Source organism: Haliaeetus leucocephalus, unplaced genomic scaffold (assembly GCF_000737465.1).
Source record: "Haliaeetus leucocephalus isolate CR32 unplaced genomic scaffold, Haliaeetus_leucocephalus-4.0 Scaffold228, whole genome shotgun sequence".
In the NCBI taxonomy this organism is placed as follows: Eukaryota; Metazoa; Chordata; class Aves; order Accipitriformes; family Accipitridae; genus Haliaeetus; species Haliaeetus leucocephalus.
Window position 1 is genome coordinate 9,253,105 of NW_010972664.1, and position 18,349 is coordinate 9,271,453.

Sequence of the window (18,349 nt, forward strand, 5' to 3'; positions counted from 1 at the left end):
TTAATGGAGCGGGGGGGGGGGGGCCGGGGGGGGGGGGGGGGGGGCGGATCGCTGCTCGGGAACTAACTGGGCATAGGTCAGCGAGTGGTGATCAACTGCATTGTCCATCACTTGTTTTGCATATTCCAATTCTTTTATTATTGTCATCTTGTTATTGTTATTATTATCATTATTATCTTCTTCCTTTCTGTCCTATTAAACTGCCTTTATCTCAACCCATGAGTTTTACTTTTTTTCAATTCTCTCCCCCATTCCACTGGGTGGGGAGGACTGAGTGAGCAGCTGTGTGGTGCTTAGCTGCCGGCAGGGGTTAAACCATGACACCATCTGACCCTCTAAACTGTGCATACAGGCTGCCCAGCACCTTATCAGTTTAATGCTCAAGATCTACTCAAATGCAGCAGTATAAAGTGAGCAGAGCAGCAAAAAAAATCCCAAGACATTCTGTCACTTCCACCACTCCTATTCACAGGCCTGTAGCCATCAATAAAATGGGAAAGTCTCATGTGTACACTTTGAAAAGCCAGCAGAACTCAGAGGTTTCTTCTACCTGGAAGGAAAGATGTGCACCAGCTCCTTATTGCATCAGCCAGCCAGGGAACTGGAGGGAAAAAAAAAAAAAAAAAAAAAAAAAAAAAAGAGAAGGTCTGACTTTTTAAGGGCTGACCATGGCTGCCTCTCATCCACTTATTATAGGCTCTGATTGCCACATTTAGTTCACCACATATTGGGCCTTTAGTTGAATCTCAGGAGAGACTCAAGGTAAGGCAGAGGAGTACAGCATATAAAAGGACTGACTTTGCTGGGGAAGAGAGTAAGAAAAAAAAAAACCCAAACCAAAAAAACCCCAACCTGCAGAGAGGACAGACTACCACTGCAAACTGAATAATACAATCAGTAGCTGCAGGTGGAGAGAGCGAGAAAAAGCAAACACTGACGAAAGTATGCTGAGATACAATATGGAAGAAACTACATGGAACAAAATAAAAAGTGAAAAAGATCTATTAATGTCTACTGTCTTTTTTGACTAAGCTCTCTTTGAGGCAAGGAGTGACTTTTCTTATATCTGTGCACAGCCTCTAGCACAATGGTATGCAACTTACCTGCTGGTTTCCAGAATATACTACAGCAACAGCAAAAAGCAGCAAGAGACTGATGCAGCAAGCCAGCCTGTCCAACAGGTTTTAAGAAATACACAGTTTGTTCAGGAACCAGACTGAATAACATAATGCTTCTAGACCTCTCCAGATAACAACTAAGAGGAGAATAAATTTTCTTCTATATCGGTCAATGAAGCAGTAGTGTCAGGCTGCAATATGCAGTTTGGAAAAAGAGTCAGTCAGATGTGTGCTACTACAATAAGAATCTGTAATAAAACCCAGTCAACCACATCACAGACCAAACTTGTGAGAGTACTCAAGAGAACACAACCATTATTATTATTAATTACAAACAGTACTGTATTTTGGTGGTGGAAATACAGTCTTAAGTTCACCTGAACAGGTATCACATCCCCTGTTCATATCCTGATCAGCCATTACGTTTATAATATAAAGGTGAATGACAGACACCTCAAATCATTAGTCTACTGAATAATAAATAAGGACAGAGTGCTGGAGACATCCCCAGTATGGAAGTGAAATTCATTAAGCAAGCTACTTTGGGAATCTCTGACCTCCTATATGGAGACGAAACACTACACATGCCACAGTAAATATACTGAGCACAACTCAAATTAGTTTTAAAACTTAAAAGAAAAAAAAAAGAAAAAAGGTTTTTCTTCTCACTACACCCTCCCATTCAGCAATACAAGCAGGAGCACTGCTATAGACTTACCAGTCTATCTAAGCCAAATCATTACTTTTGGCTTAAATTTGAAATAAATATCCTGGGCAGTATGGAAAATCTAAGCATTACTTACAGATTCTTTGCCTGTGGACAACTCCATATTCTACACACCTATCAAAAACTGGACAGGTATCACATGCATACATACACACCTAACTTCAAACGTACGCTGTACTGGCCCACATATAGCCAAATATTCAACATAACAGCTACAAATGTTTTTGGAATACTATTACCTGTGTTTATGCCACGGTCAGAAAGATTTTGTAATATACGGTGTGGACCACAGCCAATGTTTTCACTTTTCTACTCTCAAACACACGTTGGTGCCCTTGGCACCATTTTTTTTGGAAATCTTTTTTTCAAATATTACAGGACTGTTATATTTGTTCCATATTTAGGTTAATTGAGTGTTTTGTATAACCTTCTTTACATTGCAGGAAAACCCCAAAGAACAAGGGGAAACAAAACACATAAGCAAAAATCACCAAGTCAAATAACCAGGAAAGATAATTTAAAAATGAGGAAATGCTACTTGCAGAAAACCACTGAACTAGTGAGATATAAAAAGGACAAACATTTAAACCTTGAATTTAGCCCACAATATGGATGGAAATAAGCTCTCTACAACCTTTTTTTTTTTTTTTCTCCCCAAAGTAGATCTACAATACTGAACATATTTCTAAATGCCACATCTTTAACCTCTCTTAACACTTAGACGGATCTACACTGGATCTATCCATAGACAGGAGACTTCTAGAAAATCTTCTTTAAAGTTATGTTTTGTTGCAATCAACTTCTCATTTATTTAAGGTAGTTGCTACTAGAGTTTTGCACAAAGTCAAGTCAGGGACACTCCAAACATCCTTAGAAATGACCATTTGCAATACAGTCAGCAAAACTTAGTCAAGGTACTTCTGTGAACACACACACACATGCAGAAACATTAACATATTTAATACTAAATTATAAAACTTACTGTTGCGCATCCGCAGATCTTTTCCAGCCTCCTTGCAGATCCTGTGAGGTATCTTTCCCAATATTATTTAAGACAGCATCATCTTTATTTACAGAATCCTCTCCTATTCTAGCTGTAGAACAAAGAGGCTCTTCAATTTTTGGGTGCTTTGGCTGCATGTCCTCCAGAAGGGTATTTGTGTTCTGTAAATTCTTTTCACATCTGCTGGGTTCATCTTGGAAGGCGGGGGGTTTAGATTCTACCAAAGAAGATTTTGTTGCAATATTAAATAAGCTTCCAAGAAAATGAAAAAAGCCTTCTCGGGGTTGCTTGTCTTTATCTGATGTTTTGATTCCAGGAGTCAAACTAGGAAGGCTATTAGCCTTTTTCAGCTCCTCCTGGATTTCAGACTTGCTAAGTTCTTCTGTGGAATGGTTCCTCTCTTCATTTTGACAAACCTAAGATAAATACAAGAAGCACATAAAGAAGATGTTTCCTGTCGTTTTCCCACATTCCCAAATTCCTTAATTTTAATTTGGTCCTATGCATTGTAATCCTTTCAGGACATATGTTGTTTAAAGGTTCATTTTAAGATCCGAGTCCTGTGCTCTCTTCTTCTCTTTTTGTAATAAAAAGGTCCCTATTCTTCAAAAAGCTAAAAGGACTACATAGGCTAGAAGATTCACAAAGCAGCTGCTGTGGAAGTAAAGTACAGAAGGACAGATGGAGAACAATTGCTTCAACTGGCAGAAAAAAGCTGAGGAAGAAGCAAGGAACAATTTTTCACACTTCAGACTCTAACCTGCTCAAAAAGCACAGCTTCACGAACAAATCTGTTATGCCCTTGTGAGATGAACAGCTTTCAGCTTGCAAATATAGGCAAGAACACCATAGCAAAACACAAACATACCATAGCCTTTAACGTAGGGTAACCTGCACTTGTAAAAAAACCAGGAGAATCAAGAACAGAATTTGGATAAAACAAACTCAACTCATGTGCCAGAGATTAATTCTACCTGCTATCCTTAGCAACTCCATGTTGCATCCTTTGGCCAGCTTTACTCCAACTCCACAGGCAATTAATTAACCTCACAGCTCTATTTCCAAATCTATTTGCAGTCTCACAGAGCTCTATACTTTACCATGCAGTCAGACAAAGTCCTACACACCACTACCGCTGCACCCATGACCTTCTGAACTGCCTATCAGCTGTATCAGCTAACTGAAAATAATTAGTCATAAGGCAAGGCTTCACCTCATTTAAACCACCTGTTCACTTCTTCCCTCAGTTCAGCTGAGCATCTACTGCAGGGGCAAGACAAGCTCTGCTCCTCACCAATTTATGCCTTTGAATTTCCTTGGTGTCAGCTTCTCTCACAGATCCAAGAACCACTGCCCAAACCCATGCTACTTCTGCCAAGACCATCTGCCCAAAACCATGATGCAACTTCACTGGTAGGCTTCACAACCACCACATGTAACCACCTTTTCAGCTTCACAATCTGCAAATGCTTTTTCCCTGGACTAAAATTTTCTGGTAAGCACCTCGTTCCCATCTTCACCCTTTGTAGTGGATTATACTATTGCTGCCTATTTCATATTTACAGTGCAATCCTTGTAATTTCAATCCCTGTTTCAACCCAGTTTATTAAAACTATTAGAATAAAGTTACCCTAGCTATTCTTCGATGAAATTTGTTCTGCTCAACAGGAGTGGAAAAGGAGAACATGAACAAAAAGTTCTATGCAAATTTTAGTTGTGTCAACAGTACGTTTGGAGAAGAGTAATTGTTTCAAACCTACCCATCCGATCTAAGCAGAAAGCCACTATTTTCATTAGGTCACTAATCCTATTCTGACTTGAAGATATATTTGTTTCAAGTAACCTAAAATAAGCAAGTAGACTTATTTGTTAATAGTCCACCTAGGATCATGTTAATTATGAAAAAAGTGTTTTAATGAACACAGTTTAATCCTTGGGGAACAGCAATTTCTTAAAAACTTGCAAGTTATAGTTAGTGATACTGGAGCAGTGGTCTTTAATCTTCAAGGAATGTTTTTTTCACCTTTTTCATAAAAGAGTAGATGCAATTGCTTAATATTAAAGTGATCAGATGTATGTATTGAAAATTGAATTGTTTATGTGAGCATAGAAATTGAATGGCACAATTGTCCTTGAGAAATCCATACAACCTCTATTTTCTTCATACAGGCAAGACACTTAAACAACCACATTAAACTTTTATGTAAACTTTCAAAAGTGGTCTAAGTCAAACTCTAGGCTTTTTTCACCCTACCTGTGATAAATCCCACCTGCTTCCCCACATACTGCACTAGTCAATAGCTGATGCATCACAAAGGGATGTAGTCACCCCTGTAGTACTCAGGGATTTACTACTTTACAAGTCAACTCTACCCAAATTCACCCCTGGAAATGAAGACGACAACAGTGCAGCTTACAGACGTACCACAGTGCTGGCTGGTATCTTCAGTACTAGGCAAACTATGCCAGTAACATGCAAACCTGGGATGAATTTCTTGAACAATTAACTTTGTCTCATAGGAACCAAGTACTTTGCATAAGGAAATATAAAACAGAAACAAGAAAAAAATTAATTTCCCAAACTTCATAATACATGAATGATTCACCATAGTCAGCTTCGAAGTTCTGCTATCATAGTTTCTTCTTTCACTTTGACTAATACCTCAGCATTCTTCAATACCAGTTTTTGATTCAACTTAAGCAAGGGAAGGCATTTCTCCCTTGTTCTGTGATTAGTACCGTTCACACAGATTTGTCAGATTTCAAAGAGTATCTCAGTGCAGGAAATGCACACAAATCTTATTATTTTCTCTGCAGATATAACCATTATAGGCTATAAGCATTTATATTAATTCCTACAATATCTATGAAGTTAACAGCTAAATGCATTAACTACAAAAGAAAATATTAAATTCAAAACTTGTCAACAGTTTAGTATTTTTTGTTGTTTTTTGTTGTTATTGTTTGGGGTTTGTTTGCTTGAATTAATTTGTATTCAGGAACTAGTGTGTTTTTTCCAATTAGGAAATGAGACTTCAAATATGGCTATACTCTACATGTGAAATTCTTCCCCTAGCAGCTCAGAGACATAACAGTTGTAAAGACTGTGCTTCTTATTTGTAAGCATAAATCATGCCCTGCATGAAAAGCTGTTCTGTAGTCTCCGTTTCCAGAAACGGAAATCTATTTAGACTTCCCTTTCTCTTTAATCTTCCTTTCCTTACATAACTTTTGGTAAATCAAAAGAACAGGAAGTTTTAATATGAAAACGTCCTTCCATACCTTGAACCATAAACAGTGTCTTGCATAAAAAAAAAGCCCTGGAGAATGCTTACACTGTGGTTACTTGAAGATACACATGGATATTAAGTCCTAACACAGAAACTACACAAATCCCTTCTTCCCTTCAACATAAGCAACCCTACCCTCCGTATATTCTCCCTCCCGCTCCACTTTGCCTTTGCTATAAAAGACAGCATGAGCTATTGGTGTTTTATCGTTTGCCCATAAAACCTCAATTCAAAGTTTGAGCCACTGTTTAGGTATTATACAAACAAAACTGTTCTGCTACAGATTTTGAAGTTTGTATTTTAAGATAATGCTATATTCAAATTACTGAGACAAAAGCACATGATCTGTAAAGCCAGTAAGCCTTTAACACAGCAGGAGCCTTCAGGCACAAGTGCCTGACAAACACAGCGGGATGATGGCAATTCCACAAGGCAGTATCGTGATAACTGTCACTTATTTCCCATGCCTCCCTCTGAGCTCATCTCTGACAGAAGCCCCCAGCAAACACGCAGGAAAAAAGGCAAGGGCATAGGGTATACGCAAAGTAATCCCTTCCCTGGTATATCCCACCAGCTTTCAACAGTCAGGGCCTTTAGTTGACCTTGACAGAGCAGCTGCATCTGTGTCACAATTAGGCCTGAGCAGTCCGATATTCACAATACTGGAAGAATACCAGCGACTCTTGTATTAGTTACACTTCATGCCATCGGTTAAAAAAAAAAAATAAAAAAATTTCCTCTTCCAGTGTCATGGTAGTCTGAACGGCGGTTTCTCCATGTTTTACCATGCAAACAATAGTTTTTGGATAAAAACCTACCTGCCAGATCCCCTTTGAGATCCTTGCTGTAGTGTTGTCTTTCTGCTCCTTTTGTATACAGACTGTCATCAGTTTTCCCCTTGCCTCCCCTTTCCCACCCTCTGTGAGCTTTCCTGCTTGTGACATGCTTCATAAAGCTTTCATTAGCTTTTATTCCTTTAGCAACTCGTTACTCAAAGTTTCACTGGGCAAGCCCTGGGTAACCTGGCCTGACCTTACAGCTGAGCCTGCTTTAAGCAGGAGGTTGGGCTAGATGACATCCTGGGGTCCCTTCAACCTGAATTATCCTATGGTCCTCTGACCTCACATGCAATGAGGCTGGTGCAGCGGGGAAGCTTGGCAGAGCGTGAAACAAGATTATGACTTAAATCAGGTGACTGAAGAGACTGCAGCGATAACTGAAGCCATATCTACTGTGCAGTCAGGTAGCGTGGTCTCATCTTGCTGGAGCAACCACTGCAGAGAAGCTCGGCAGCTGGGACTCGGAGGACAAGCCCAGGATGTCATGTCTCAAGTGTGATTCTTATCTGAGCTAATTTATTCAGCGATAAACTAGGTACGTTTTCCAGGCTGTAATCCACTCCTGACTGCAGCGCAGACATACGCCCAAAGCCTAACTGCACCTACACAGTCAGGCACAGGGCTTGCTACCAGTGTGAACAGCCCCCTCGAAGGGCAGAGAGCAGCTCCTGCAGCACAACAGCACCCTGAAGAGGGACTGCTTTGCCAGGTTTGCTTCACCTCCCGTACCAGCTGGGAACGGCCGCCCTGGTAGCCACTGTCTCTCAGCAGCCGGGTGGCAGAAGTTCAAATTGCCAGAGGGTCTCATTTGGCAGGGGTTACGTCCGTCTGCCAAGAATACAATCTCTTTTATTGCCCTAACAAGTGAATGAAATGAAAACATTAACAGTATTAAAACATAGCTCTCCGTGAACAAAGAATTAGCTTCCAGCCACAACAGCCAGACATTTTGGGTTTCACTCCCCATGAATAAACGCTCCTTATGAAGCAGAAACTCCAGACAGCGGCATGGAGACCTCTCACAGACCGCCTGTCCTGCTGCGCTGGGAGCTGCTGATGTAGGACGTTCTGCATATTGTGCGGATATGCTTGTGTACTTTAACCACCCCATCTCACCTGCAGTTTTGAGAGAAGAAGGAAAGCCATCAGGATTTTAGGATCATCATTGATTCACGCCAGGGACCTTCGACAAGCCATTTAACCCCAATTCACTCATCTGAGAAACAGTCACAGTAATACTGCAGAATTTGCTTGCTAGCATGTAGAAACAGTTTAAGAGTTTCAGATTAAAGTGTTGGGTGCACAAAGTAGCACCTTTAGGCATTGCTACCTCTAATACTGGAAAATTAACCATGTTCGCAGCCTTAGCTTTGACCTTTCAACACAGCTAAGATGGCTGCATTTCATTTAACATGAGCATCACATTCAATTTGAACAGCGATACAGTATGTAAATTTTGTATGCTAAACAAAATCCACAGTGAAATAGCTTGAGTTGCTGGCAGACTAGTACATCCCCACAATGACTCACTACTGCATGTTTTTCAGCAGATTTCCCTTCTCTGGGAAACTAAAGCATCATTGGTGTAGTCTCCTACTTGTTTGCAGTGAGTGGGACACACTGAAGTACATTAAGTCCACACACAAAATAAGCTTTTGTCTTTTCAGCTACTATGAGGAAAAGAAGTTAGGCATTCTCAATCAACAGGAGGCAATACATATGGAAATCTAATGAAAAAGAATCAGACATAATGAGACATAGATTAGGAACAAGACTTGTTTAAGAAAATTGACATAGTATTAAGAAAAATTTAGGGAAAAGTACTGTCAGACAGTGAATACACGGTAAGCAGAGAACTCCTAAAAGTCCACTGCTGCTAGTGTTCATGAGAAAAAATGGATTTAAAAAACACACTGTCAAAGTGGGGTTTTCCTATTTATGCCAGTAATTAGAGTGGCAATGGAGATGACGCAAGGGAGTTCCACCATTGTCAAAAACTGTTTAGTCTTAACTAAATAATACCTTTTAAATAATCAGAAAAAGAAAAAAACCCAAAGATTATAAAAATAGCCTTGGGATTTTGGGGGGATTTAAGTTAAAGGTGAGTTCTGTATCTCTACAAATAACCGATGTTTTTAACCTCTAAATATTTTGGCTTTTTTATACTGTGAAGTTTTCCTTCCACATCCTCCCTTCTCTGCTTGTTTTGACATGAAAAAATCCAGTCATGACAACGCCAGAAGACAAGAGTAACTAGAAAAACTAATGAAATCATGGCATCTTCATAATCAGGAGTAAAAGTTAAAACAACAGGAAGGGACTTTTGGTTAAACTCTATCAGTTTTGCATTTTAAAAAATAAACCTATTTAAATTCAATGACTATTTTAACATTTGGAAAGACAACTGCCTCTGTTGAAAGTTCAGCACTGGGACTTTACAAATTTGTTTATCCATTTGAATTCCTGAAATACCAAGGAGTCCTTAATGTAGATTAAATTTGTCAGATGGGGAAAGAAAAGATGAAACAAATGTTCTCTGAAACTCTAGTGTTCTCCTAAAATCTGAGGAAGTATCCAGACTCACCTTTCCTAACAAGAGAACAAAAAACAAGGTGGTAAGGGTGAATACTTCAAATGAAAAGGTAAAGAAAAAGGAGGTACAATTTGAAATAAAGTTTCTGCCAGGTCACCTTATGGGGAATTGTAAACTCAGTGAAAGTCTCTAGAATGACAAAGTGAGCTTTATAATTTAAAAATTCTGTTTACACCATTTGCAGAGTTACTTCAAAATTTCTCCCTTCTGAATTTTCTCCTGAAATTATTGTAAAGCTCTGATTAAGAATTGGTACTCACTTCTCAGTATGTAACCAATGCCTTATTACTACAACGTCTATTATGGAGCCAGAGAGAACAGAATTAAATTATCTGTCTTATTTCTGTTCTTTCCTCTAAATTCTCCCAGCATTACACTTCTATTGCCTTTTAGTGAAAATGTTTCCACAAACATGAAATAATTTTTATTCTCTTTTACTTGATGATTCCCTGATGTTTTAAAATACATTAAAAAATAAAGGTGCAGTTCACCTTTTCAATGCAGAAGGTGTGCACAAGCAGGCAGTACACTGGGAATGGGGTGAGATAATGTGATTTCCACCCGTACTCATATTCTATTGGCAGGCTACAGCATCTGGCACCACACTTCTGCTTCTCATCTGTATCCTCAGTGGTTTTCTGTGCCAAACTGAGCAAGGTTTAAGCCCATTTTTTTTTTCCAGCCATCCTGAAATGAAGTTCCCTGCTCAAGATCCTTTCTTTGAAGAACATTAGTAGAGACGGAAGCATATTTCAGGATCATCCTTTCTAAAACTCTTCAGTATGACAAAGGAAGTTACCAGGACTTTAGATAGGATGATCTTGAAATGTCTTCCTGAACACTTACAGCTGTTAACACCATTAATTTAACAAAGTGTTCTGGGAAACCAGAAGGTGCTATGTACTCGCCTATAAAATTCCATTTCAGCAAAAGTATACATCATTGCCAAAGAGAAAAAGATCTGCTTTCAGGTTCCACGAGAGAAATATTGATTATGTAAACTCCAAAACCGTTTTGGTTTTGTCTTTCATTCATTGTTGTGGGCAGCAACAGTTTTTAAAAGTAACTCTCAGGTTTCTAAAAAATTCATGGTTGACAGTAATAGTCCACTTCCTTCGGCTCCCAAAAGACATAGAATCCCTCTTGCTGACTTCTAGGTCAGCAAGACCTATTACTAGGTCTAAGACACAGGCATTCAGCAGGCATTCACATGCAGGCTGAGCAGAAGTTACTTAGATAAACATACACATGAAATAAAGACAATATAAAATAAAACCACGACAATATGAAAAAAAAAACATGCTATATGGAAAAGTATGCAGTTAACTAAGACACTGGGCTTAATTTTGGTTTCTAACTTTTTGTAGAACTTAAAACAAATTATAAAGTCAGAATTAGGGACATTCAGTAATAACAGCTACATATATCCAGCAAGTTCCTGGGATTTTTTTTTTTTTTTTTAGAACTTACGTGAATTCACACACCAAACGAAAAATGATGTGACAGAGAATTACAGAACAAATTAGGCTGAAAGGAATGTGGCTGGGGAGCTCATGTAGTCTAAGCTCCTGGTCAAAGCATCTCCAGTTAGAGCAGGCCTTCATCCAGCTGCGTTTTGAATATACCAGGGATAAAGATTCTGCAACTTCCTTGGGCAACCTGTTCCCATATCTGACCACTCTTACGGTAAAGGGGGGAAAAAAGAAAAAAAGAAGAAAAAATTTTTTATAGGTGACTGAACTTTCCCATGCTCCAACTTGCACCTGTTGCCTCTTGTCCTATTTGTTGCAACTCCAAAAAGAATCTGGCTTCATCTTATCACATAATTGCAGTCCTTGCCATCAAATTTTAATACTGTGTCTACCATTTAAATACAGCCATCTTTATTTTACCTTGAAACGAAATTCATGGGAGAAAGCAGGGCTACAGAATTATCTCTTCTCCACGTTCACAGTATACAGGAGTACTTGTCAGAGGAAAATTAGCAACAGATTTAATTTGTAGCACAGAAGCTTGAGATGGGATATTAAGAAAAAGAGTTTCTAATTATAAGGTTTATGAAATCAGTAGAACAGTTGTCTGGTGAAGTTGCAGAGATGTTAGAGATCTCCATCCCTGGAGGTCTTTGAGAACGAGTTAGACAAACTTCTGTCAGGTATGACATAGATACAGAGATCTCACCTTGGGGTAGAGAAGTGGACTAGATAATCTTTGCAGTATTTTCTGCCCCTGTGGTTTTTTCTATGAAGGTTGAGACTGCCTCTGGTTAATCCAGGCAACTAGCACCTAGGCTTGAGCCTATGGGCCAAATTATAAAATATTTAATGCTGTTGAAATACCGAAGCCTAAATTACACATTTGGTATATTGTATTTGAACCTACATTTTCAAGCTTTTGCATTTGCCTGACAGAGCTCACATAGTAGTTCCTGTGCTGAGATGCTTAAGAATTCCTTCCTAATCAGTTATGGGATAATGTGCTATTTCCTCCATGCATTGCTACAGGAAAGATATCTGGGGATGATCAGCCATGAATTTGCCTACACTGTCACGACAAAGCCTTCAGTTGGATGAGAACCTCAGACAGGGCAAGCCTGGGACCTAACGCATTCACAACTACTGAAATTAACCCAAGCACCTATCACTGCTGCTACTACTACAGTATGGTAATACAGGTAGGAGCCAGGTTAGACTTGTGCCACAAGCATGTGCAACAAGAGTGTTAGGTCATTTCTTCAAAACTGTACTAACACAACACTCTCCAGCACATGGCTTGCTACAGTAGTGGTGTTAGCTTATTTGGTAGCTGTTCCACACAAACAAACTAAAACCTATGTCCCAGTTGTAAACCTGTATTTTCAGGGCATTACCAAAAGCAAAAGTATGTACAACATACTCTTGTAGGAAGCCCTGTTTTTAAAAGGAATATTGCAACAAAGTCTCTGTATCGCTAAAAGTGAGGTTAATGAAATACTAACATGTACTGGACACTATGTAATGCAGATACCTAGAACACTAAACATGAAGTTCAAGAACTGTTTACATGCACGCAACCATGTGTTCAACAATCACATCATTCAAGTGGAGCATTTACTCAGAAAAAGCACTGTTTACAGCTCTAATTCAAAGAAACTGAAGCAGAAAAAAAAAATCTGTAAATAAATAGTGGTGGGTGATGGTGTACTTTCTGGCAATGAATTAATAGATGTGACATATTTCAGAAATCTTTTCTCGAAAGTGATCAAAAGACGATTGATAATGTCACCTTGGCACAGAAAGATTTGGCTTCATATTTTCGTAAGGTGAGTATTAAAATACCTTTATCTCCCTCTATGAGCTAAATATGTCGTCACATGGGAAAAAAATAGCAGGGGTTAAAGTACAGAACTGGTAACTGAAGTGCTCAGAAGAGCCAAAGAGCTACTGTAGCTCAGCACGTTTCGCAGCTCCACTCACCCAGTCAGCTATAATTTAGATGTCTGACCTTTGCGGCTAAATCAGAGACTTACAGTTCCCCTGCTATTTTGCCCCTGGCCTCCTGCCAAAACGGCCAATGAATATACAAAATCACAGCATGTAAGTCTACATGTAAGTCTATCAGAAACATGATAGCTCATTAACTTGGTGACAGACAGACACAATTTGGTTTCAACTTTCAGTCACCATCCACCTGAAATGACTAGGTAGAAGCACAATTCAGAGACATGGACATGTATGGAAACCTGCCCAAACCCAATCCATGTAGGTATATAGATTTAGGCATTCCTTACAAAGTACACTTTCCATAACAACAAAACATTGGGGTTTTTTAGCCCATAGTAACCCTAATGACTCAATAAATAAAACCGGAACATCTTTCAATACTATACATTACCCCTTTCAAATGAGACAGTCTCAGTTCTCTCCAACTGTTCAGCTGCAATTCTAGTGATCTTTGCAGAAGACAGCTTATTTTGGCCAATGTCAGACACTAGACAGTGTGGTGTTATCAAAATGCAAGTGTATCTTGGAGGGAGCAGTGGTAGGAAAAAAAATATGTTCCTCACAAAAAAAAAGGGTGGTGGGGGCAGAGGTAGAAAATAAATACTTTCTCCACCTCCTCTGAATCAGTTTTTACTATCTAGTTGTAATTTCAGTGCACACAAGTTATAAAATTATAGTGCTAAAAGTACTCATCACTATGCATATGAAACTGTTCAAGTGTATCAGAAGATTTTTGATCAGCTTAAGAAGGAGGGAAGTTAGACAGGAAGCTCTCTGTACAGTTAAACAGACAGCACATTATAGTAATATGAAAACCGCACCTTTCTTATAAAGCCTATACAAACACCAGATATTATTTCAAAGATAATGTAACGTGCATTGTAACACTTTAGACTCCTAAATGTAGGTCAAAGACTATATAATTAAATAAAATGTTACAGCCAGACAAAGAAAACAGATCAGGCATTTAGAACAAAACTTTACAGCATTAATACTGGCACCAACTTTTAGTATAGTATTTCAAAAACACAAGTTCTGAGTAGAATACTACAATGAATTTAGATTCAGCAGGAAAGATTCTGAATTTGGGCTTTTTAAAATTAAAAAAATAAATGAGATGTAGTTTTTGGCAAGAAAGAAACACTCTTAGGTAACTTAAACCTGCTATGTTCCTTTTGATCCACCTATGCATCCCGCTTGTTTCTTGACACCTAGCCCTCTTCATACCTCCTTTTAAGCAATACCTGTTGTTGAAGTCCTGTGCATGTATGCTAAATGATTCCTCTTCCTCAGTCAAAATCTTCTTCAAAAGGAAAATTTGTTTTAGAATTTTTCACTGATCTAACATAGAAAGTAAGATTTTTTTGAAATGAAGAAAACTTGCTTCTATTATAGTAGAATTTCCTTTGGTTTATCAGAATCCTTTCTGCCTGCATTTCAAGGCATAAAATCAAGAGTCCATGTTTTCTGATAACAGGAAGGCAGTCAGTGGCATCTTCCAGGAGCTTGGAACTGACACAGTTGGCTTGAATCCACAGAGCTTCTGAACAAACGTCACCACATTGTTTCCCACCTTGATGTAGTTAAACTACGTTCAACATGGAATTGTTCTTGAGCTAATAACCCTGTAGGACTGAACTGGGTCTGTGTAGAGGCAACTGCAATGTCTCTTCACCTTTGGCAAAGCCCAAACAAACAGTCCCTAGATACTGAAGGTGCAACTACACAGAGACTGTAGGCCATACAGGAACAAGACCGCTTCCTTCTCCATATGCTGTTAGTGCTCAATAAATGCAACGCAGGATAGAAATTTCAGATTCAGTGTGTTAAGAAGCCTACTGCATCCCCACATAAATTTGGCACACTAGTCAAGGTCCTTTTGGGGAAGTAGCCTCAATATTATCTGCATTACACTAAAACAACTAGCAAAAAGAGTAAACCCAAGCAAAAGTGCTTAGTGAATGAATCACTAAAATGGCTCTGTACAAGGCATGATATAACAGCAGCAAAGATGGCTGTTATCCCCAGGCCCTGTCCTGCACATAATTATTTATGATATTGGACTAAGTCTAAACACAACTTTATAGGCAAACACCACTTTGTGTCAAATGACATAGAGGAAAGCCCTGATAACAGAGAAGCACGTCTTTTTTTTGCAGTAAAATGCTTACAGGACAAGACAAGCATGATTAACACGGGTAACACTGGTAGAGAACAGCCAACATGCACACAATTTTCAGCAAAAGATCTTACAGCGCTTTGGTTGGAAACCAGTGGACCTTCAGGCAGGCAAACACTTGCTGGTTAGATATTAATAAATTATATAGAAATGGTGCTTTAGAGGAATGCCTGAAACCATTGTTTGATAAAAATACCAGCTTCCTTCTTCGCTGGCTAACTGCATGTAGAATTAGCACTAGACTCCCGCTTCTTTAACGTAAGTAAAGATGTGAATTTTAAGAATGTGAAGCACAGACAGTTTTTCTGTCTTCTGCATGTGTATTAGTACCCTGGCGTAATGGACCCTAACCCAGAATATAGCAACCAGGTGCTACATCACAGTACAGAAATACATCCAACATCAGAACGCTAGCAAGTAGTCACAAGCAGAGGTGGCAGGCTTTAGCTCAATTAAATATTAGTAAATAAAAATCATACCTTCAAAAGTGCAGGCAGACTTGTGCTTACCTTTTGGTTGCTCTTTAAATTTATGGCTTCACTCCCTTTGTTTTCAGAACTGAAAAACAAAGATATTTTATAACACTGAGGACTTGCATTATTCAAGTCTACCTGACAGTCAACACAGTATCATTCAATTTAAAAACAAGAGCACATTAACTTAAAAGGACAGAAGAACATATTTTTCCAAAGCATAGCCCATATTCTGCACATATTGCAACTGAAAAAGCCATGCCCCAAAAAGCTGAAGATGGAAGCAAAATGCCTGTTTCACCTCACACAGAGGTTTTCAAACTCCAGCATTCAGAAATGGCACACAGCATTTCAGCTGTTCCAGCTGAAAAAACCCAAAACTTTCTGTGCATATTATTTTCTGCTGTAAAAATGATACTATAGTCGATCAATCATCTACTACAGCAACATTCATTGCCATAGCACTATCTGGCACACTTGGCAGCTAGAATGTACCCCCAGTCCTTATACTGAGGACTGCGATCGAGTGGAACGTACTCAGGGCAGATGGAATCATCACAAATTGCAGCTACCACATTTAACAGATGTTTACCGAACATACCTAATGGTGGTTTGCAGGCAAATTCAGAAGAAATATTAGAAAGGGAACAAGAGGCATGTTGTCATTACTAAGGCAACACCCACTGTTCCATTTTAAAAGTCAGAAGTCCAAAGACACATATGTCCTTATTGCCAATTTACCTTGGTCAAAATTTTATTCAGAGCCCATCTTTGGAATGAAGGGAACCATTCCCCTGCTTTCTGATTCTTAAAACAATCCTTAAGCAGAATCCAGAGCATATTTTAATCAAAACCTTTATGCTACATGCAACTTTGTATTGGGTTTGTGTGGCAGGGTTTTGGTAGCAGGAGGATTACAGGGGTGGCTTCTGTGAGAAGCTGCTGGAAGCTTCCCCCATGTCCGACAGAGCCAACACCAGCCGGCTCCAAGACGGACCCACTGCTGGCCAAGGCCGAGCCTGTCAGCGACGGTGGAGATAATGCCTGTGGGATAACACTTCAGAAGGGAAAAAAAAGTTGCTGCAGCACAGAAACTGCAGACGGAGAGAGGAGTGAGACCATGTGAGAGAAACAACCCTGCAGACCCCCAGGTCAGGGAAGAAGGAGGGGGAGGAGGTGTTCCAGGTGCTAGAGCAGAGATTCCCCTGCAGCCTGTGGTGAAGACCATGGTGAGGCAGGCTGTCCCCCTGCAGCCCATGGAGGTCCACGGTGGAGCAGATCTCCACCTGCAGCCCGGGGAGAGAGGACCCCACGCCAGAGCAGGTGGGTGCCCGAAGGAGGCTGTGACCCCGTGGGAACCCTGTGCTGGAGCAGGCTCCTGGCAGGACCTGCGGATCTGTGGAGAGAGGAGCCCACGGAGCAGGTTTTCTGGCAGGACTTGTGACCGCGCGGGGGACCCACGCTGGAGCAGTGTGCTCCTGAAGGACTGCACACCGTGGAAGGGACCCCACACTGGAGCAGGGGAATAGTGTGATGAGTCCTCCCCCTGACGGGGATGAAGTGGCAGAGATAATGTGTGATGAACTGATCGTAACCCCCATTCCCCATCCCCCTGCGCCGCCAGCGGGGTAGGTAGAGAATTTGGGAGTGAAGCTGTGCCCAGGAAGAAGGGAGGGGTGGGGGGAAGGTGTTTTAAGGTTTGATTTTATTTCTCATTACCCTACTCTGGTGGATTGGCAATAAATTAATTTTCACTAAGTCGAGTCTGTTTTGCCCGTGATGGTAATTGGTTGAGTGATCTCTCCCTGTCCTTATCTCATGAGCCCTTTTTTTTATTTTCTCTCCCCTGTCTAGCTGAGACAGGGAGTGATAGAGCAGCTTTGGTGGGCACCTGGCATCCAGCCAGGGTCAACCCACCACAAACTTAAAAGCAAAAATGTATCAAGAAAAACATTAAAGGATGTTAATGACAGACATCACTTCCTGCATTGCATATCATAAGCTGAAGAAAAATAACTGTACCAATATATCATGCAAGAAATGCTCAGTATTGCAATGAAGTCATAATCACTTCAAAAAACCCTCCATCAATTTTAGAAATTTAGCTTCGCTATTGACAAATGCACAAGCCTTTATTTCTGAATTTGTATGAAGATATGAAGTGAAAGCTGTTCAAATAAAAATAAAAAATAATTATTTGCATTCTGGTGAAATTGTTCCAGGATTTGGAGAAAGGATTTCCATGTACCAGTACTCCTACCGCTACTGACTGTTAACCACAGGTAAGCACGTCTCAGTAAGATTTCTGAAAAGAAAGGTTTTCTTCCTGTTGTGGATTAGGCATCTAAGTTAAATATACGTTGATATATACACAAAATACAAAAGCCAGTCTGACTAAATGCTAGTTTCCCTCTCAGCTGCTCAGAGACAACATTCCCTCAACAAAAATGAGAACAGAACTCTCCTGCAATTAAGTTTTTCGAGATCTTTCAGATCTTTTCAGATACATCAAAAGAAAAGCTCCTTCCTCTCTCTTATGGATCCTCTTCAAGCTGAAAACCATGTACTTTCAGATCACCTCAGGTAATCTTTCATAATGCATTCATAAACACAAAGATGCTTTTTCAGGGAGAGCATCAGACAAA

At 39.7% G+C, this 18,349-nt stretch overlaps 1 protein-coding gene across 1 annotated transcript in view; it reads right to left on the reverse strand.

Moving 5' to 3' along the window:
* Positions 1 to 15,786, reverse strand: part of CRYBG3 (beta-gamma crystallin domain containing 3) — an 80,880-nt gene extending 65,094 nt beyond the window's left edge. The window contains exons 1-2 of the mRNA XM_010567651.1: positions 15,741 to 15,786; positions 2,828 to 3,264 (exon numbers count right to left, since the gene is read on the reverse strand). Coding sequence (XP_010565953.1) covers positions 2,828 to 2,985 — 158 coding nt within the window. The 5' untranslated portion in view covers positions 2,986 to 3,264; positions 15,741 to 15,786. The remainder of the gene's footprint in view (positions 1 to 2,827; positions 3,265 to 15,740) is intronic.
* Between the last annotated feature and the right edge of the window lie 2,563 nt (positions 15,787 to 18,349).